General features: G+C 40.3%; 1 protein-coding gene across 1 annotated transcript in view; it reads right to left on the bottom strand.

Moving 5' to 3' along the window:
• The window catches only part of LOC126416993 (inactive dipeptidyl peptidase 10-like), a 1159463-nt gene that overhangs the window by 44941 nt on the left and 1093803 nt on the right, over positions 1-20719 (bottom strand). The window contains exons 13-14 of the mRNA XM_050084879.1: positions 18834-19041; positions 10531-10643 (exon numbers count right to left, since the gene is read on the bottom strand). Coding sequence (XP_049940836.1) covers positions 10531-10643; positions 18834-19041 — 321 coding nt within the window. The remainder of the gene's footprint in view (positions 1-10530; positions 10644-18833; positions 19042-20719) is intronic.

Below are 20719 nucleotides of genomic sequence, written 5' to 3'. Positions count from 1 at the left end.
GCGTATGGTTCGCGGGAAGAACGACTGTCTGAAAGCCTCCGTGCGCGCTCTAATCTCTCTAATTTTACATTCGTGATCTCCTCGGGAGGTATAAGTAGGGGGAAGCAATATATTCGATACCTCATCCAGAAACGCACCCTCTCGAAACCTGGCGAGCAAGCTACACTGCGATGCAGAGCGCCTCTCTTGCAGAGTCTGCCACTTGAGTTTATTAAACATCTCCGTAACGCTATCACGGTTACCAAATAACCCTGTGATGAAACGCGCCGCTCTTCTTTGGATCTTCTCTATCTCCTCCGTCAGACCGATCTGGTACGGATCCCACACTGATGAGCAATACTCAAGTATAGGTCGAACGAGTGTTTTGTAAGCCACCTCCTTTGTTGATGGACTACATTTTCTAAGCACTCTCCCAATAAATCTCAACCTGGTACCCGCCTTACCAACAATTAATTTTATATGATCATTCCACTTCAAATCGTTCCGCACGCATACTCCCAGATATTTTACAGAAGTAACTGCTACCAGAGTTTGTTCTGCTATCATATAATCATACAATAAAGGATCCTTCTTTCTATGTATTCGCAATACATTACATTTGTCTATGTTAAGGGTCAGTTGCCACTCCCTGCACCAAGTGCCTATCCGCTGCAGATCTTCCTGCATTTCGCTACAATTTTCTAATGCTGCAACTTCTCTGTATACTACAGCATCATCCGCGAAAAGTCGCATGGAACTTCCGACACTATCTACTAGGTCATTTATATATATTGTGAAATTAGTAAAGAGCTGTTTAGGGAAAAAGAACTATGAAAAATTAGACAAGTACTATAAGGTGTTTAAAGGTACTCTGTTTAGGAGAACTGATGAAGACTCTGACAATTGGAAACTATGCTGGCCAGAGGAGGAAGCTGAGAGGTTAATTAGGTATACTCATGAGAGCTATGGTCATTGTGGCATACAGAAGTGTATGCAGAAATTACAAGAAAACATATACTTCTACAATATGGCCAAGAAAGTTAGAAAAGAATTGTCAACTTGTGATAAGTGCCAACGAGTCAAAGTAAGTAACAGAAAACGTCAAGGTGAAATGCAAAACATTATTCCTGCACAACCTCTAGACTTAGTCACTGTTGATTTCTATGTGCCTCTTCCAAGGAGTAGGAGTGGCCACTGCTACATTTTTGTCATGGTGCATGTATTTTCTAAACTAATCAAGTTGTATCCTGTCAGAAAAGCCACAGGTAAAGAGATAGTTACAAAAGTTGAAAAGACTATTTCTTCAACGTGGAGAAACCAAAAGCAATCTTGTCGGACAACGGTTCTAAGTTTTTGTCAAAAGTTTGGAAAGCCTTTGTTGATAAATCAGGAATCAAACATGTTCAAATATCTGTATATAATCCGTCGTCAAACCCAGCTGAGAGGTATATGCGCGAGATTGGTCGTACATATTGCAGTCATAAACATCCTACATGGTATGACCATGTACGAGACTTTGAAGATGTTATGAATAGCTTGCAGCACACTTCCACAGGATTTTCACCTCATGAAATTATGTTTCATCTAAAACCAGACAACATTATCAATGAACTCGTAGAATTTCCACCATGCACAATGATGACTATGCGTGAACGTGAAGCCATAGCCAAAGAAACCATGATAAAACAGGGGGAAATGAGAAAAATACGACATGATGGCAAGATCAAAGCAACCAAGTTTAAAGTTGGAGATTATGTTTTAGTAAAATCACATGAGAAATCAAAAATTATAACTTCTGAAATAAAGAAATTCTTTGATATATACATGGGTCCATTCGAGATTGTAGAGCATCCACACCCGAATGGATACTGGTTGGTGTATCCTAAATCCAGGAAAGTTCTCGGGCTAAGGAATATTGTCTCATTGAAATTGTATAAACAAAAGGGATAAGACTAGTCTGAGAAAGTGAAAGGTGACTCAACAAAAGTTTTTCACTGGAAATTTTGTATATAAAAAATTGTCTGATTTTGATACAGTTTTGTGCCCTTTAAAATGTTTGTTATTTGTTTAATATGTATTCACTGTATGAAGTGTTTGCAATGAATTTTCTGTGTAATATGCTTGCCATGTAAGTTCTTGATATTTCTGTATGTTTATGCAATTTGATTGATATTTGATAATTTGTGTAATTTTAGCTTGTATAACTTTCTCACACCACACTTGTTGAGACGTCATTTATAATGCAAGCCACTGATCAGCACTAAATCTGTCTTGCAACAATTAAGTTTTTTAATTTTTTTAATCTTAAAGGCAGAGTCCTAATTACTACACACTTAAGTGCTTGATATGTCCAACTCTACTAGGAGACAATAATTTTTAGTAAACCACATGAATTACTGTACATTTCTTTCTCAACCACTGCAAAAGCATAGGCAATAATATTTTTTTAATTTTGATAGATACATACCATTCCAAAACTTTCATGCATGATTCTACTTTTGCACTTCTACTGTGAATATGAACCCTTGTAACAAACTTCCTGTAACTTTACTTTCGAAAACAATTTAATTTTGTTATCCTTGAAGTAAGTGTTGTAGTCTGTGATAAGACATTTTACACCCAATATGTTGATGCATTTGTATTACAAGTTTATTGAATTTATTATTTTTTAAAGGATCTGTTTTGGACCAGTTGATACCTTTGTAGTATTACTCAGACAGATTCTGTAAACTTCTCCCACTAGATAAACATTACCAGAAGGTTAACTATGTATCCTAACCATGTACTTACATATAAACATTATGTAACCAAAAGGTGATCTCTGTATGTGATTTTTAGATAACATGGCATTATAGTCAATGAAGCAATACAAACATCTAAGCTTTGGAAACAGACGCACTGCAGGAAAAGCAGAAATCAGACCTTTTAATGGAAGTCACCTATGTGCAGATGGACAATGTGGGACAGACTGTGAGTAGTGTGAAAAGTGGGCAACAAAAGAAAATAAAACAGGCCTGCAGTTAAAAGTTACAGTCTTTCAATGGTTTCATGTGAAGTGCTACAACATTATGGACTCTTCTCAGTGAAAATTGTGAATCTTCTTTTGTATTTCATTTACTCTAAGTTTAAAAATTGTATGTGTTCCTTTACTTAGTGTGACAATTTCAGTGTTAGCATAATTCAAAGAAAACAGTTCTATTAAAAATTTTAATTTATTTAAAATCATATTCTTGGCAGGTCCGTTATTCTGGTGTCAGAATTTTGTTCACATTTTCATACTTACAAAATTCTTGGGGGGCATTGTAATGGAACTGACAAATAGACATCATTTTGTTATATTATTCACTAAAGTCATGTTAAAAAAGCTTTTGCTTAAGATAATACTAAGTTAGGTGTTGCGATCAATAATCGATATTGGAATTGTATGTTCTTTGTAGCTTATGACCGTGATCTTTGGTCTACAATGGGTTTTCGGACACTTGAGTGTTGGCCGCAGTTGAGAGTAGTTGTGTATCTAGTTTTGACAATAAAAGTGTGTTTTTGATACAAAGAAACTGTGGAATACTGCGTCATGATTTCGATAGTCCAGTGATAATTAAAAAACCCGCTCCTTTTCTTGGACCCAGAGCAGCCAAGGAATCATCACCTAGACAACGAGAAGCCACATGGACAACGCAGACTCATCAGCATCAACAAAGGAGACATAATGGCCAGCTCTACTAAAGTACTATACAGCCATTAGCCACACTGTAATGGTTTCCTTATGGAGATAACTTTTCCTGCACAGTAGAGTGGGTTCGTGAAAAGGTGTACCAGTTTCTTTGGTTCTTCAGTATAGATCTTAGTATATGTAAAGCTGAGAATATGTATGTACGTCTGGTGACTCCTTCCAGTCCTTTGGACTGCAGTGGACCGAATATGGCACACAATATCTTTGCCCTGAGAGGGCCACCATTGTGATGGGATATGGGAGGGGGGGAGGGGGGGGGGGTATTATAGTGCTTTAGCTCAAATAGTTACATAGGCTGCCCTTTATAATAGGTGTGTTATGTGGGAATAGTATTAACTTGCATTACCAACCTGCAAGAAATCGTTTTTCAGTCCCCAGTGTGTAGACTTCCAAGCACAATAGGTGTGTTGTGTTGGAGTAATATTGGCCTGCTTTTTCAGCCAGCTCTGCATGGCAGCCTACATGTCACGGGAAAAAGAATTTCCAAGCCCTTAACATATAGGGTGTGCTGCACAAGAGGCATGTAGTAGTAATAGTGTCAGCCTGCTTTATTGACCTCTGTTGCTGGGGCTACATGTGCAGATGGGCATGCATGAGGGAGGTTGAGGAGGGTAGAGGAGAAGATGGAGATAGGGTGGAGGGGGAAGAGAGGAGGGGATGATTAGGGAGAGAAGGGGCAGAAGTGGATGTACAGGGAGGGAGAGGCAGAGATGGACAGAGAGAGAGGCTGGAGAAATGGACAGAAAGAAGGGAAGGAAGAGGAGATGAGCTGGGAGTTGGGAGGAGGTGGAATGAGTTTTGTTACTTGGGGAGCAAAATAACTGATGATGGTCAAAGTAGAGAGGATATAAAACGTAGACTGGCAATGGCAAGGAAAGGCTTTCTGAAGAAGAGAAATTTGATAACATCGAGTATAGATTTAAGTGTCAAGAAGTTATTTCTGAAAGTATTTGTATGGAGTGTAGCCATGTATGGAAGTGAAACATGGATGATAAATAGTTTGGACAAGAAGAGAATAGTAGCTTTCGAAATGTGGTGCTACAGAAGAATGCTGAAGATTAGATGGGTAGATCACATAACTAATGAGGAGGTATTGAATAGAATTGGGGAGAAGAGGAGTTTGTGGCACAACTTGACAAGAAGAAGGGACCAGTTGGTAGGTCACGTTCTGAGGCATCAAGGGATCACAAATTTAGCATTGGCGTGCAGTGTGGTGGGTAAAAATCGTAGAGGGAGACCAAGAGATGAATGCACTAAGCAGATTCAGAAGGATGTAGGTTTCAGTAAGTACTGGGAGATGAAGAAGCTTGCACAAGATAGAGTAGCATGGAGAGCTGCATCAAACCAGTCTCAGGACTGAAGACCACAACAACAACAGGATGAAGGTCTCTACAAATACCATCACTGAGGAGAGCACCAGCTTGAAACATGCAGCCCCCATGGACACAGGCTGGTGAGAGCAGTATTATGCTGCGGGAGACCTTCTCCTGCACTTGCATGGGATCTGTGGTAGTAATTGAAGACACATTGACTGTTGCGAACCATCTGTATCTCTTCATGCTTGATGTCTTTCCCAACAGCGATGTCACCTTTCAGCAGTATAATTGTCCATGTCTTGGTGCCAGAACTGTGCTACAGTGGTTTGAGGAGCACTGTGGTGAACTCATGTTGATGTCTCAATGAACAAATTTGCCTGATGTAAATCCTACAAACATCTGGGTTGCTGTCAGGCACCATCACCACATATGCAAATCATCGGCCCATTATTTATGCAAATTAAGTGGCCTGCGCATAGACATCTAATGCCACATACCTCCACAAACCTACCAATAAAGTCAGACCCCTGATACACAGAATCAGTGATGCATTTGTTCCAAGGATGGATGAGTAAGCTGTTAAGCAGGGTGTCATAATGTCTTGGGTCATCAGTGTATAATGCCTGCTGTCCATATTAGCAGTTATGTGAACCAGAGGTGATCACATTGTGTATCTAATTGCACTCAGGCAAATACAGTCTGGCAGCCTTCAATCTCCCAAGAGCCTCTGCACAGGGATATATCTATCATTATGCTATTTTTGGAACCAGGACTCATCTGAAAAATGACGTGGTGTCCAGTGTTCTTGTCACTCACAACTGTCAGTGCAGCACTCTCTGCTGTGTGTTGAGGGAAGCTGTAGCAATGTCACTTTGTTGACAGTTTGTGGTGTTCCAGACATCAATGTATTGTCTATGTGGATCCTTGTTTTGCTGCAAACAAACCCATTTGCATACTCAAGGTATGTGACATGGCTGTTTGATGTTGCACCTCTGTCCTCTTGACTGCTAGTGGCACAGAGACATTGATAGCATATTCAGATGTTAGCCGTGGGACCCAACCAATGTGAGCAGCTGTATTGTGGAATGATAAACCATAATCTGGCCCCTTAACATAAAATGCTGAGTCATCTCATTTTTATTATTCTGACAGAAATTTAAAATCCTGAGTGTATGCGGGTAACTTAAGAACAGACTTTCAATAAAATACACCCTTCTCATATCCATTTCAGCAATGATAGTTACATGTTTGGCTATTAGTTAGCATCTAGCACTACATTTGTAGGCTGGCTATTGGGCTATAGTTGAGGTAAAAATGAATGTCATGTGACTAGGGTCTCCTGTCGGTAGACTGTTCACCGGGTGCAGGTCTTTCGATTTGACGCCACTTCGGCGACTTGTGCTTTGATGGGGATGAAATGATGATGATTAGGACAACACAACACTCAGTCCCTGAGCAGAGAAAATCTCTGACCCAGCTGGGAATCGAACCCGGGCCCTTAGGATTGGCATTCTGTTGCGCTGACCACTCAGCTACTGGGGGTGGACTTTAGTTGAGGTGATTCCTACTAGATATCGTCTTTACTGTGTGCTGATTTGTATACTTTCCAGCAAAATGCACACTTTCAGACACTCTCCTGTATTGTTATTCAGGCAATGCTTTCAAAAAAGGATGGTTGTAGTGATCCTGAGTTTGAAATTGAGCTCAGCAGCTCAGAAAGCGAAGAAGAATTTAATGTTATTTCCTTAGAGACTGAAAGTGATGACAGTTTGTCTGTTGAGTGACAATTGCTTGCCAGTAGCATGAGATAAATGCACTGTTCTGGATTTGGATTGGATTTGGATTGTTTGGGGGGGAAGAGACCAAACAGTGAGGTCATCGGTCTCATCGAATTAAGGAAGGATGGGGAAGGAAGTTGGCCATGCCCTTTCAAAGGAACCATCCCATCATTTGCCTGGAGTCATTTAGGGAAATCATGGAAAACCTAAATCAGGATGGCCGGACGTGGGATTGAACTGTCGTCCTCCTGAATGCGAGTCCAGTGTGCTAACCACTGTGCCACCTCGCTTGGTGCACTGATCTGCCAGAACATTATGATCACCTACCTAATAGTCAGTATGTCCACATTTGGCATGGATAACAACAGCAACACATTATGGCATGGAAGCAATGAAGCCGTTTTAGGTTGCTGGTCGGAGCTGGCACCACATCTACATCACAAAAATCGCATAATTCCCATAAATTCTGGGGAGTGGGTGCTGAGCTCTGAGATCACATTCAGTCACATCTCAGATGTGTTCGATTAGGCTCAGATATGGTGAGCTGGAAGGCCAGCACATCAATAGCAACTTGCCGCAGTGTTATTCAAACTGCTCCACCACTCTCCTGGTCTTGTGACATTGTGCATTATCTTATGAAAAACGCCATTGCTATTGGGGAAACATGATCATCATGGAGAGGTGTACGTGGTCTGCAACCAGTGTATGATACTCCTTGGCCATCATGGTGCCTTGCATGTGCTCCACTGGACCCATGGATGCCCATGTGGGTGTTCCCCAGAACATAATGGAGCTGTGACCAGCTTGTCTCTGCCCGCAGTACAAGTGTCAAGGAGCTGTTCCCCTGGAGGATGACAGTTTCATGCCCTCCCATTGGTATCATGAAGTAGGTATTGGGATTACTCAGACCATGCAAAGCTCTGACACTGTGCCAATGACCAATTCTGATTGTCACTTGCCCATTTCAGTCATAGTTACTGATATTGTGGTGTTAACATTAGCACGTGCATGGGTCATTGGTTGTAGAGGCCCACAATTAGGAGTCTTCGGTGTACTGTGTGTTCATGTGCACTCTTATTCTGCCTAGCATTAAAATCATCTAAGTCTGATGTTAGTTTCACCACAGTTCACCATCTGTCCTGTTTTACCAGTCTGCCCAGCCTACGACATCCAATGTCTTAATGAGGAGTGGCTGCCCAACTCCATGATGTCTGGGTGTGGTTTCACCTTAGTTTCACCATGAGTTGCAGACACTTACCACAGCACTCGCCAAAGACCCGACAAGTTATACAGTTTCCAAAATGCTCATGCTGACCTTCCAAGCCATCACAATCTGCCCTCAATCAAACTTGGATAGATTGCACGCCTTCCCCATTCTGCACACGGACAGCATGCTCACTGATATTAAATGCACCATGAATGTGTCTGAATAGCAGTCATTCCTCACCATGTGATGCTGATATTGCCTGGATGGGTTCATGTCAATAGTAGGTTGGTGGTCATAATATTTGGTTGATCAGTGTACAGCCACAGTGCTCAAGCCAGCTCCTCCAAGATTTATGTTCACAGCAAACTGTTGTGAAATACATGGTTAGACTTCATAGCTACACAGAAACTAAAACTTGACTTCCAGTTACAGAATATTTTAATCAAAGTCCAGGGCACAATTACACTTGGGATTTTATTATTGGTGACCTTCAAAATTTTGTAACTCATTATTTTGAGCTTTAAAAGCGATCTTTATATGTCTGTACGTAATATCATTCATTATAAGATGTTTTTTATTTATAAAAATATTTTTTGAAACATAATTTGGAAAAAAAACCATAAAGTGTCAAATTACAACATGTGTTGGTAGACATTCCTACTTCTTACACAAGACATAACATGATCTTCTAACAAAGAACTGATATTAAAATGTGATTTATGAACGACAAACCCACAGCATAATCTTTCTTTATATACAGAATTCAAATAGCTTTACTGCTACCTACTTTGTGTGATTGTGCTGAAATTCTAACCATTTCCATATCCAAGCTTACAGTACACCTCATGTCATTTTTATGTTTGTTGCATGCCTTCTTTTCAGTGGTGGAATTTTAATGGCCAGCAATGTAATACCCCTAATTATCAGTGTCTGTGATTGCCATAACAGTTGAGTTGGTGTAAGTTGATCCCTGTCAGCCAGCAATGCAAAGTGCAAATGGTTGTAGGAGAAAACAGTAGCTGCCTATAGAGTTCCAGCAACACTGAGGTGTTGCCATAGGGGCATATACAAAATTGTATGATGTGATTGGTTGCAGTTGTCATCAGGAGCTGCTTTGCCCAGCCCATTGCATCTATTAGGTATCTTTCTACAGTGACTCAACAATAATTATAATCTATTGTTAGTATGTGTTACAGAGGTAGTTAAACATGGCTCGCCTCTATTACAGAATTAATGGAATGTGACTTGTGAATGAATTACATCAGTAGTGCTCAATATATTTCCAAGTAGGGCATTGATTTAAGCACCACATCTGTGTTGCCTACTTCAGTTTGAGGATGAACCAGTAACAAGCTGAACCACAATACAGGTGGAAGTTTGAGAAGATTTTAATAATTTTTGTCACCATGAGACTATGAATTCAGGTACTTTTAATAAGTTTGAGAACACACCATTCTTATGTATATGCTCTGCATCAAGTGTTATCTCCTAAACATTCACAGACAGAATACTAAAGTTAATTTCCCACATAAATGAGTTGTTGAAGGTGCTTACATCTACATTTGCACTGACAACTGCATTATGAAATAAGGTAATTTATTTGGTGATGACTGCACCCTTCTTATCGTATTTGGTAGTACAAGTAGCTGAACATTGAAATACGTCATCCCTGGTAACAGCTGAATGAACTCATGAACTTGTGTTCAACTTTCATCTGAAAAGATCTACTTTCCTCTGTCACTCAAACTAGTGCATAATTCACTCACATTCACAACATTTTGAAAGTAAGTGAAGCCATATGGCGTTATTGGCTGGGAGACCCTGATGACCTAGTCACGTTTTCTTCACAATGTGTGAGAATTGTGTGTTAAGTGTATCTGTTTAGTGCAGGTGACTGTACTGGGAGTGAGTGTGCATATTGTGGTGTCACGCTCATGATGTCTGATGATGAAGAGAGGCTGAAACCCAGTGCTCGAACACAGCCACCTACTCTTGAATTTCTTCCACTGTAAGGATTGTCAGTCAATTGCCATCATACAAGTGTGCATTATAGATCTTGGGTACAAAGGGTGATGCAACATTATGTGATCTGCCATAAATCAAATATGTGTCCAACATTTTGCTCTAGATGAACCCTAGTTTCCCAATCTTCAGTCTATGAACTGAAAGTTGACAGTTAATTTACTCATGGCTGATCCTAACAGCGGTCCTGTTTTATAGCTCTGTACATTGCCATTCCCATGTATCTCTACAATATTACAATTCATTCCCACTTTATTCAAATTTATGTTTAATAAGACACAGCTTTACTTCAATATGGCAACCTTCAGGAACAAAGAAAAACTAGAGGGGCACTGAAGCCACATTTTATGTCAGCTGGCATTACTAGTTATCTAGTGTTGTATACATTTTCATATAATCGGTCACCCCCTACATTTGAAATCTTTCCCAAACAGATAATTCATGCAGTCACACTTGTAAATAAAATGAAGAAACATATTCATAAGAACTGCTACTTACACATGCAGTACCAATGGAAATATCATGTCTTCATATTCTCGCAGTCCCGGAGGCAAGTGAAACCTTACATGAGCATGGAAACCATCAGCAACTTGGACTTTGAATGTTTTCACCTGTGAAGCATTGCCATAGGTAAGTCAGACAAAAAACTGCACAATAAACCTTATGGTAAATTATATTTTTGTTGGACATATTTTGATACATTACTTGCTACTGTTATGTATAATTTGGGTTAATATAAAGAAGTGATTTCCCAGTGTAACAACTGTCATAAGTATCATTTCACTTAATTTCTTGCTTCACATTCATTTGATGAGAAGTAGCCAGTCCTATCCTCTTAATGTGTGAAGTACAATAATAACCTGATGATTGTTTAATTATAGTAATTAACTGAAATGTGGCATTGTAGATGCTTTCACACAATGGCCTGTGTTGGTATGAACGCTTACTTCACAACCAGGTCATAGTCATCTCAGGTTTTAGTCCCCAGAATGTTACATTGGCAAAGGCTCTCAGTTGTTTGTCATCAATAACTGACAGGAAACAGAAGTGCTATATTACTCTTTCTTTCTTATTTAATAGATTCATTCTAAAAATTGGCTACTTGGTCTTCAACCATTAAGTGGATACAGAATATTTTGTAATTATAACATACATCTTTAAACACACAATTTTTACTGTGTAAAGTGAAGTGTGTAAATATTTTGTATGTATTTTTAATACAATGATGGAAAATTCAGGATGGAATACTTATATAAGGATAAATCACCTCCCACCAAATAGGAGTAGTACTAATGACTAAATAAAAAGAGACCAAAAAGTATTGGTAGACAGAGAGAGAAAGAGAAAGTGTGTGTGTGTGTGTGTGTGTGTGTGTGTGTGTGTGTGTGTGTGTGTGTGTTTGGGGAGGGGGATATGCACACATTTGTTTTGCTCAATTTTAGGCTGTGTGATATATCTGATTGTGTTGCCTTTGTGAATAATGCTAGTGTAAAACACATTTAAAAATATAGCTAACTATTTGCTTTGAAAAACACCAATGTAATCAAATAAATATTGCATTAGTGATAAGAGGAAACATCAGACACTTAATACAACTTTGGAGGTACAACTTTTTTTCATAGTATCACTTTTCCTTCCATTAAACCCGTTAATCAGTCAGCAACTAGTACTCCTTTAATCACTTAGTATCACCCTGGCCTTGAAAAGCTCAACCATGTCCTTTACTGGGGCTTCAACTACCTTGCGTTGTGCCCTGAGGTGAGGGCTATCCTGCCCAAAATTCTACCCACATCCTCCAAAGTAATGTTCCACCACCTACCCAACTAAAATAATATTCTTGTTCATCATTATTCTAATACTGCTTCCATTCCTGCACCCCATGGGTCATACCCTTGTGGTCGCCCAAGGTGCAAGACCTGTCCCATGTACCCATCCGCATCGCAGTCCAGTCATAGACATTTCCTACTCAATATAAGGCAAGTACATGTGTGAAATCAGCCATGTTATATATCACCTTTGATGCAATTACTGTAAAGCATTCTTTGTGGGCATGACAAGTAACCAACTGTCTACTCACATGAAAGGCCAGTGTTGAACTGTGGTTAACTGTGGACTTGAGGATCCAGTTGCCAAGCATGCTCCACACCACAAAACAAATAACTTCAATGGCTGCTTCACTACAAGGACCATTTTGATATCCCCTTTCAGCACAAGTTTCTCTGAACTACACTGACAGGAACTGTCTCTCCAACACATCCTGCATCCTTGCAATTCCCCTGGCCTAAACCTCTGCTAACCTGTTCCCTCACCTTTACTTTTGCTTTCTCTGTTTTGTCCATACCACTCCTCCTCTGTACAGATCATGCACTGACTTCTCCCACCACTCTTCTTCTTCCCCCCCCCCTCCCCCAACCATGTGAGTATTCTCTCTCTCTCTCTCTCTCTCTCTCTCTCTCTCTCTTTCTCCCTCTCTCCTCCTCCTCCCCTCTCCCTCTCTTTTTTGCCTTGCTCTCCTCTACTCCATTTTCAACTCCTCCCTCCCTCCCCTCTCCCCTGCCTGCCCCCTCTTCATTATCACATTTGTCTCCTCCCCCTCCCCCCCCCTCATCCCCCCCCTCTCCCTCTTCCTACATCCTTTATCTGTTTTTGAGGTACCCTCTGTACTTTTTACATCTTGTTGTATGGCCATGAAGTCACTTGTCCAGAGACCCACCTCTTTTCCACAGCCCCCCTTTTTGCATCCTTCCCTACCCCCCTACCTACCTTCATCGACTCAGGCAACAACATTCAGAAACTGGGCACCTGTATCAGTAATTTATCTTTAAGTATTGTTCCAACTGCAATTTCCATTATGGAACTTTGTGATTGACAGATTGCAGTGGCAAGTGGGATGACAGGTGGGGGACAGTGTTGCAGTTTTGGAGCCACTAGACTTGATAACACTCTACCTGTGATTGACATATAACTTACTGGGTTAAATTTAGCTGGCATGAACACAAATACAATTAAGCAATGTAATGATAGTTTATTGTTAATGCATCATGAATGTCAAATTTCTATAATTTGCTTGTCTTTTATTATTGTTCAACATAATTTGTTTCACATCCCTCAAGTTTCTCCTTCTTGATGGAATCTATGGAACATGAAATAATGAATCTCACTATGAGAGGACGAGAATTCTTGTCATTTAATCTCAAGTTTTTTTGTGAGTGGAACTGCTGCCCATATTTGCACAAAATACTCTGAAGAATCAAAATGATTAGTTGTGGTGCTAAATGTTTTGTGTTCAGTGGATCAGTGAATAACAGAGTTACAAAATGTGATAAGCCTTACAAAGGGCTGCCTACATGCTGCTCTTGTTCATGATAAAGAGCAGATGCTGGCAACACATCTTCCTGTCAAATTGGAGGCCGCCAGTGGGAGGACAGTATGGTAGCCAATGAACAGCTGTTAGCTAGATACATCTGAATGCTACTAAATTATGAATTGATCTTATTTTGTGGATGGACTTTCTTTCACTTTATGCTTTTGCCACTTATGTGCTAAATACATATATTCACCTTTTATATTGAAATGTTATTACTGATTTCATATAAAATTAAAATATTGGTTATGCTGTCAAAATCATATTGATTACTTGTGTTTTGTGGAGTTTGTTTTCCTCATTTTCTGCTTTTACTGCTTGCAGGAGTTCCTTTTTTAATGCACATACATCTGTTTTACACTGTCTGTATTGAAATACTACTAACGATTTTGTTTGAAAGACAGAGTCTATGTTGTGGTGTTAGACTGATCTGTAGCTCAGCCTGAGGTCTGGATTAACAATATTATAAAAGGATAGATTGCTACTTAACTTAAAGATGACACTTTGAACTGTAGAAAGACACAACAAAAGAACTGCTACACACTGAGCTTATGGCCAATGTCTTCTTCAGAAAGGAAACACACAGACATTCTCACAAGCAAGTGGACCCCATACAGACATGAGTTCTAGCTCTGACCAATCTGGCCACAATGTAATTACATCAGACAGAAGCAGCAATCTACAGTGGCAAGTGAGGGGGTACAGGTGTGGGGAGAGAAATGAGTGCTGCTTTGCAGAGCATGCAGGGACTAGATGGTGGCAAGACAAGGCTGCAAGGTGCAGAGTCGGGTGGCTGTGGAGGAGGGAAAGGGGGAGGGAAAGGGGGAGGAGCAAAGAAGATGGAAAGACTGGTGGGTGCATTAGCAGAGAGCAGTGCATAATGAGAGCAAGGGAACGTGAAATTGGAGGAGGTGGTAAGACAGAGGGGACAGAAATTATTGGGTGGAGGGTGTGGGGACAGTAGGTTACCATAGGTTGAGTCTGGGAAGATTTTTGGAATGGAGAATTTGTTGTAAGGATAATTCCCATCTATGCAGTTCAGAAAACCTGGTGATGGAGGGGTTGTGAAGCAATCTTTGAAATCAAGCATGTTATGTTCAGCTGCATGTTGTGCCACATGGTGGTCCAATTTGCTCTCAGCCACAGTTTGGCAATGGCCATTCATCCTGGTGGACAGCTGATTGCAACACAGTTGGTATATGACGTGGCCACTTCCACAGGTGGTCCAACATCTGATCGGGTTGGATAAGCCTGTGACAGGATTGGAACAGGAAAAGCTGGGTGGGTGGACTGTACAGGTCTTGCGCCTGGGGCTTCCACAGAGATATTATTGCTGTGGCCAGGTTCTGGGACTGGGAGTGGCATAGGGATGGACTAGGATGTTGTGGAGAAACTATCTCCACAAGTTATCCAGCCTTGTGACATCCTTCTGCTGCCTTGGGGCATCACTACCCAAGTATGATCCTACTGACAGTGTACCTTCTCATTAGCCCCTCATTGCACTCAGACCCTACCTAGCTGACCTTTCCAACATGCCGTATGCCCATAAACTCCTCACCAGCACTCCAGTATATCCAGAACTGAAACAATCTGCAGAACATTGTTGTTAACATTTCCACCAAAATCCTCAGCCCTACAGAAGGTTCAGTTCTATTCAATGCCTCACCTTCAGCCCTACACCCACATTTAACCATGTTGGACTTGTCTAAGACCTACTCTCCTTCTCCTGATCCCTGTAGTGGAAACATTTGTTTGCCACCAATCTCTCCAACCAAAACCAACCCAATCCCAGTTCATACCACCATCCAACTGTGATCCTCCCTCCCTCCCATGTAACCAAGCCCTGGTCAGCTTCCAGGAATTCCTTATCTCCAACCTGGCCTCACGAGCCCTCCCCAGGTCCCTTCCTAAGGGCACCAACTTTTCAGCAGAAGAAAGGACAACCATACACAGCCTCAAAACAGATCCTCACCTAAATACCCTACCTACAGATGAAGGTTCTACCACTGTTGTTATGAATCCCAGTGACTACCTGGAGGAAGCCCTCTGCCAATTGTCTGACTGCTTCACCTATAAATGCTGCAATGTTGATCCCATTCTAGAAGTCCTTAGGCTCTTCCCAGAATCTCTTTCCTAAATCCATTTCCCTCTTCACCCCTACAATACCATGCACACTCACCTTCTACATGTTCTCCAAAATTCACAGACTCATCAATCCACGACTACCCATTGTAGCTGGTTATTGTGCTCCCACTGAAAGAATTTTGACCCTCATTGAGCTACACCTTCAACTGACTGCCCAAAATCTAGCCTCTCACATGAAAGATAATAACCACTTCTTTCAATAACTCTGCACCATCCTCACACCTTTACCTCCTGGATCCCTACATCACTGTGATGCCACTTCCCTATAAAACAACATCCTTAACAGTCATAGTGTTGCTGCTACTGAAGTCCTTCAGACTCCAAACCCACTACCTCATTCTTCGTACACCTTACTAACTTGATCCTAATGCACATTTAATTCTCCTTTGAAGGGAAGGTAAACAAACATTCTCTGGTACAGCCATGAGCACTTGCATGGTATCCTCTTACACCAACCTATTATAGGCCATCTAGCCCTCCAAAACCACAGACTCCTTGTCTGGTTCAGGTTCATCGATGGTATCTTCTGAGCTGAACTCAGGGCCATTCCTTCACAACCTCAACGCTTTCTCTCCCATCTGCTTTGCTTGGTCCTCCTCAACCCAGTGTGTCATCCTCCTAGACATTGATCTCCTTGTCTCTGATGGCTCCATCTACATTAAACCCACCAACCACCAACAGTACCAACAACTGCCATCCCTTCCACACCAAAAAATCTCTCCTATATGGCCTGGGCACCTGGGGGACAGTGTATCTGCAGTGGCAAGATCTCTCATGCCCAGTATGCTAAAGGTGTCACAAAGGCATTGAGAAACAGGCACTATCTCCCTGACCTAGTCTGAAAACAGAATTCCTGTGCCACATCCCTACACACATCTATCCTCCCACCACCCCTAGGAATCAGCTACAAAGGAGCATCCCCTTTGTACCCAACACCACTCACTCCATACTGAACCATCTACCATCAAGCTCTGAAATGAAGGACATCCTTCCCACTGTAATCTCCACAATATGCTAGTCCATCCCTATACCAATCCCAATCCCAGTCACAACCCCTTATCACAGGGATCATACCTCTGTGGAAGACCCAGGTGCAAGACTTGTCCAATCCACCCACCCAGCACTTTGCATTCCAGTTCTGTCACAGGCTTATCCTCTTCCAACAGAGGCTGGGCTATCTGTGAAAGCAGACATGTCATGTAGTATACCTGGTACAATAATTACACAGACTTCTGTATTTGAATGACTACCAACCAGCTGTCCATCAGGATGAATGGCCATTGCCAGACTGGCTGAGAGTGAAGTGGACCACTCTCTGGCGCACTCCCTTCCAACACCAGGTTTTCTGAACTGTGTGGATGGGAGTCATCCTTATAACACATTCTCCACTCCCAAAATCATCCTGGCCTTGACATAAGGTAGCCTACTGTCCCCATACCCTCCACCCAATAGTTTCCAAGAATTGTACTTACAACACATTTTCCACTTCTGAAATCATCCTGCCCTTAATATATGGTAACCTACTGTCCCCACACCCTCCAGCCAACAGTTTTCACCCACTCTGCCCTATCGGCTCCTCCCAATTCATGCCCCCTAACCCTCATTGTGGACCACTCTCTGCCAACATATCCACCAATCTATTCCACTTCTCTGCTCCTTACCTTCCTTGCTTCCCCCCCCCCCCCCCCCCCCCCTGCCCCCCATCTCCTGCCCCACTGCCTCCTGATGCTGCTCTTCATAGCCTTGTCTTGCCACCGTATCATACCTGCACACTGTGTCAGACAATGGTCACTTCTCTCCCCCCACAGGTCCGCATTAAGTTTTACCTACCAATGCTATGTATTGTAAATTGCATGCAAAATCCAATGGACAGATAGAGATAATTTCAACAAAGTCATACGAGATCAGTTAAAAATATTCCTGAACTTTGTCCACAAAATTTTTCTACACTTACCTTTTACTTATTGTGCATGGCCTCCTTCAGAATGCTCTCCTACATAATTGATATACTGCTCCCAGTGCCGTTTCATTTCCAGAAGCAGTCGTGCTACATTTCTTGCTGGATTGTGTGAAGTTACATCTGCAAATTTGCTTTTATCTTGTCTATCATTGCAAATCTTTCTTCTTTTAATGTTTTTTTCAACTTTTTCAATAAAAAAATGTCCACAGGGCCATGTCTGGAGAGTACCAAGGATGAGGCAGCATAGTGATTTTTTTTTTTTGTGCAATAGTGATGCACCAACGGGGATGACCATTTGGGTGTGTTATCGTGATGCAAGAGCCACGAATTGTGTCCACATTTCAGCCCATTTTCTTGCAGGTGTTGCAACACATCATGATAGTACCACTAATTAACCATTTTGTCCCTGTGTCACAAATTCATAGTGAACTAATCCTTCAAAATCAAAGAAAACTATCAGCATGACTTTGACATTTGGCGTGATATGATGAGCCTTTCCCAACCCATTGTGAAGACTGAACCTTGGTCTTAGCATCTCAACCTGTAATTACTGCATCATTTGGTGTGTCCCTGTAAAGGTTTTCTTGAGTTTCACACAAAATTTAATGCAGATGCATTGCTCCTCTAACTCTGCCATCTTGAAATTCATAAACTATGTGACAAGATGTCTTACTCAGTACAGCCCTGAACAATAACTAAAAGACATACAACAATGAAATTTCTGGCAGTTACACATTAAACACAGGTGTGTGCAGGGATGCCAACTGTATTTCATTCCAACATACCATTGTTGCAAAATTATGAATGTTCCGGAATTTTTTGAACAGACCTCGTATTAGGAATGAACAGCTTACATCTTTTTGGGATGTTACACAAGTCAATTACATTTATATCTTTGGCCTTGATTTTCTTGTGAAACAATTCTTTTCAGTTATTGTTTTATATGTGCACTTCTCAGTGAGCCAGGTGGATGATTCACTGTTTAGTTGACCCTTTGTAAGATTGGACACAAATTCCATAAATTCCATATTATTATGGAGAAAATAAGAATTCAAAAAGTTTATTGACTTGGATAATACCAATTGAAAAACACAGTAGCATGACAAATTCTTTTGTTCTTTGTCTACACATTTCTGAAATTTTGTTAGCATAAGATGGTTCAGTGGCTGTATGCAATTATAAAACATAACCCAATGTGAATTTGTTCAATTACATAATTGTGCTGTGAATCTTCATTGCTTTTTTATGAAGCAAGTTACTTATTATTATATCAATATATTAGGTGACATAGAATTAGTTAAAAATGAGGCATAAGATTTCTGTCATACTTACTTGAGGCATAGCCATTTTTGCCAGTCTGTCTCTTAAAGAATTTAGGGAATCCAACATAGCAATTCTGGTGTTTGACAATGCATCGACCAAGACATGAAATGGTGGATCGGGCCCTAGGCATTCCAGGACATAGTATCTAGGTGACAGGCCTGGACTGAAGTGAGGTTGCACAAACAGGCACACCCAGTCCAAGTCACTAGTTTCATTGCTGTACAAAAACACAACAGATGTGATAGTAATGGTGAAGAATATCAGTAAAATTCTAAAAATCTAAAAAATGTATGTACAATAAATATTACATGGAGTGAAATCAACAAAAATCAAAGCAATTAATGGGAACCTTGGAATAAAGAAATCATTGTATTGTTTTCAGTATCTACAATGTCAACCTCATGAAAACTGAAATTAAAAAAATAATTTGACATAAAAAATTACTCATTGTTTAAGGTTATGCTGTTCAAAAAGAATATTATTCTAGATTTTTGATGTTGCTGGAGACTTGTTTCATCTCTCAAGGCTCTCATAAATATGTTTAATAAAAGTTAAAGTGTATCTTCTTTATCTGCCGAAGCTCCAGAAGCACAGAAATTGGTCTAGGTGAACCAAACGTATTCTGATACTTTTGTAAATACTGTAACATAGTACTTACTAGTACAGTAAACTATTTTTAGTATTTATTTCTTTCAGACTTACTTTATTTATGCATTCATTTATCTATTTCATTTCTGGTCTTGTACTTCGAGCATTGTTTATTGACTTTGCAGTGAACAAGCAATGCATATGGAATGTTGGTGGCTTCTTGTCACTATTAAAATCCCTAATGTGAGGGATGCCAGAATTCCCAGAATTTTGCAGAATCTGTCTACTAGGATAAGGAGAAAATTTCTTGACCTGGCGCGGAGGTATGTTGATATGAATGAAACTTAGATTTTTTCATTGCTATATGTTATAAAATAATGCATTTCAATGGATCAAGTTGATCTGTACAAATGTTTTTTTGTATGTTTTCTTTTATCACCTATTTATTTAGTTTTTTAATGAATAAACTCGAATACCGAACTATTATGAAAGTCAACATTTTATGCAATTTCTTGGCAGTAAAACTTCATCCAAAGTCAGTGAAGACATGGAAGGATTCCTCTCCATTTTCATCAGAAGGGAAGCGTGTCAGTCTGTAATAAATTGTGGTTTTACTTCTCTTGAAGGTGATACAAATGAAAGCCTTCTCAAAATGTTTCTTCTATTGGTCATTCTGCATGAAGCACATATATTTAATGATTACTGAATGTATCCAGTATAAACCATACAAATTCACTCAACATGTTAGGAATGCATGACTTATTATGCAGCTACACAATATATGTAAAATGACATCAGTTGCATGGAAAACACTTAAAGATGGATCAATAAATCAAATCAGGGCAAAATGCTACTGTGGCTGGAACAGTAAAGAAAGAGTACAATTGGTAACTTATGATGTGTGAAATAACTGACAAAATAGGCTTATCAGAACAGCAGCCATGGTGCACTTTATATGAAGAATTATCAATGAAAAAATTTGCCACATTTGATGAATGCTGACAAAAAACATAATGCGAGAATGATTCCTTGGCATTATTTGGATCATTTGAAGAAGAACAAACTGATTTTGTGTATTAATTTCTTTTGGTGACTGAGATGCATATCCCTAATTCATGATTAAAGAAAGTGGGGACCAAAGGAGATGCTGGCAGAATCCAGTGATCCTTAATCAAGGAATTTCATTTGCCCTAAATGTTATGGCTAATGCTTTCTGGACTGCAAAAAAAGAGACTATTCCTACTGATTCCTCTGCAAAGGTTAAAGAATTAATTGGCAATTATTGTGAAATTCTACTGAGTCAGCTT

Source organism: Schistocerca serialis, chromosome 8, assembly GCF_023864345.2.
Source record: "Schistocerca serialis cubense isolate TAMUIC-IGC-003099 chromosome 8, iqSchSeri2.2, whole genome shotgun sequence".
NCBI classification, from domain to species: domain Eukaryota; kingdom Metazoa; phylum Arthropoda; class Insecta; order Orthoptera; family Acrididae; genus Schistocerca; species Schistocerca serialis.
The sequence above is the reverse complement of the archived record's forward strand: the minus strand, read 5'-3'. Positions and strand labels throughout refer to the sequence as shown.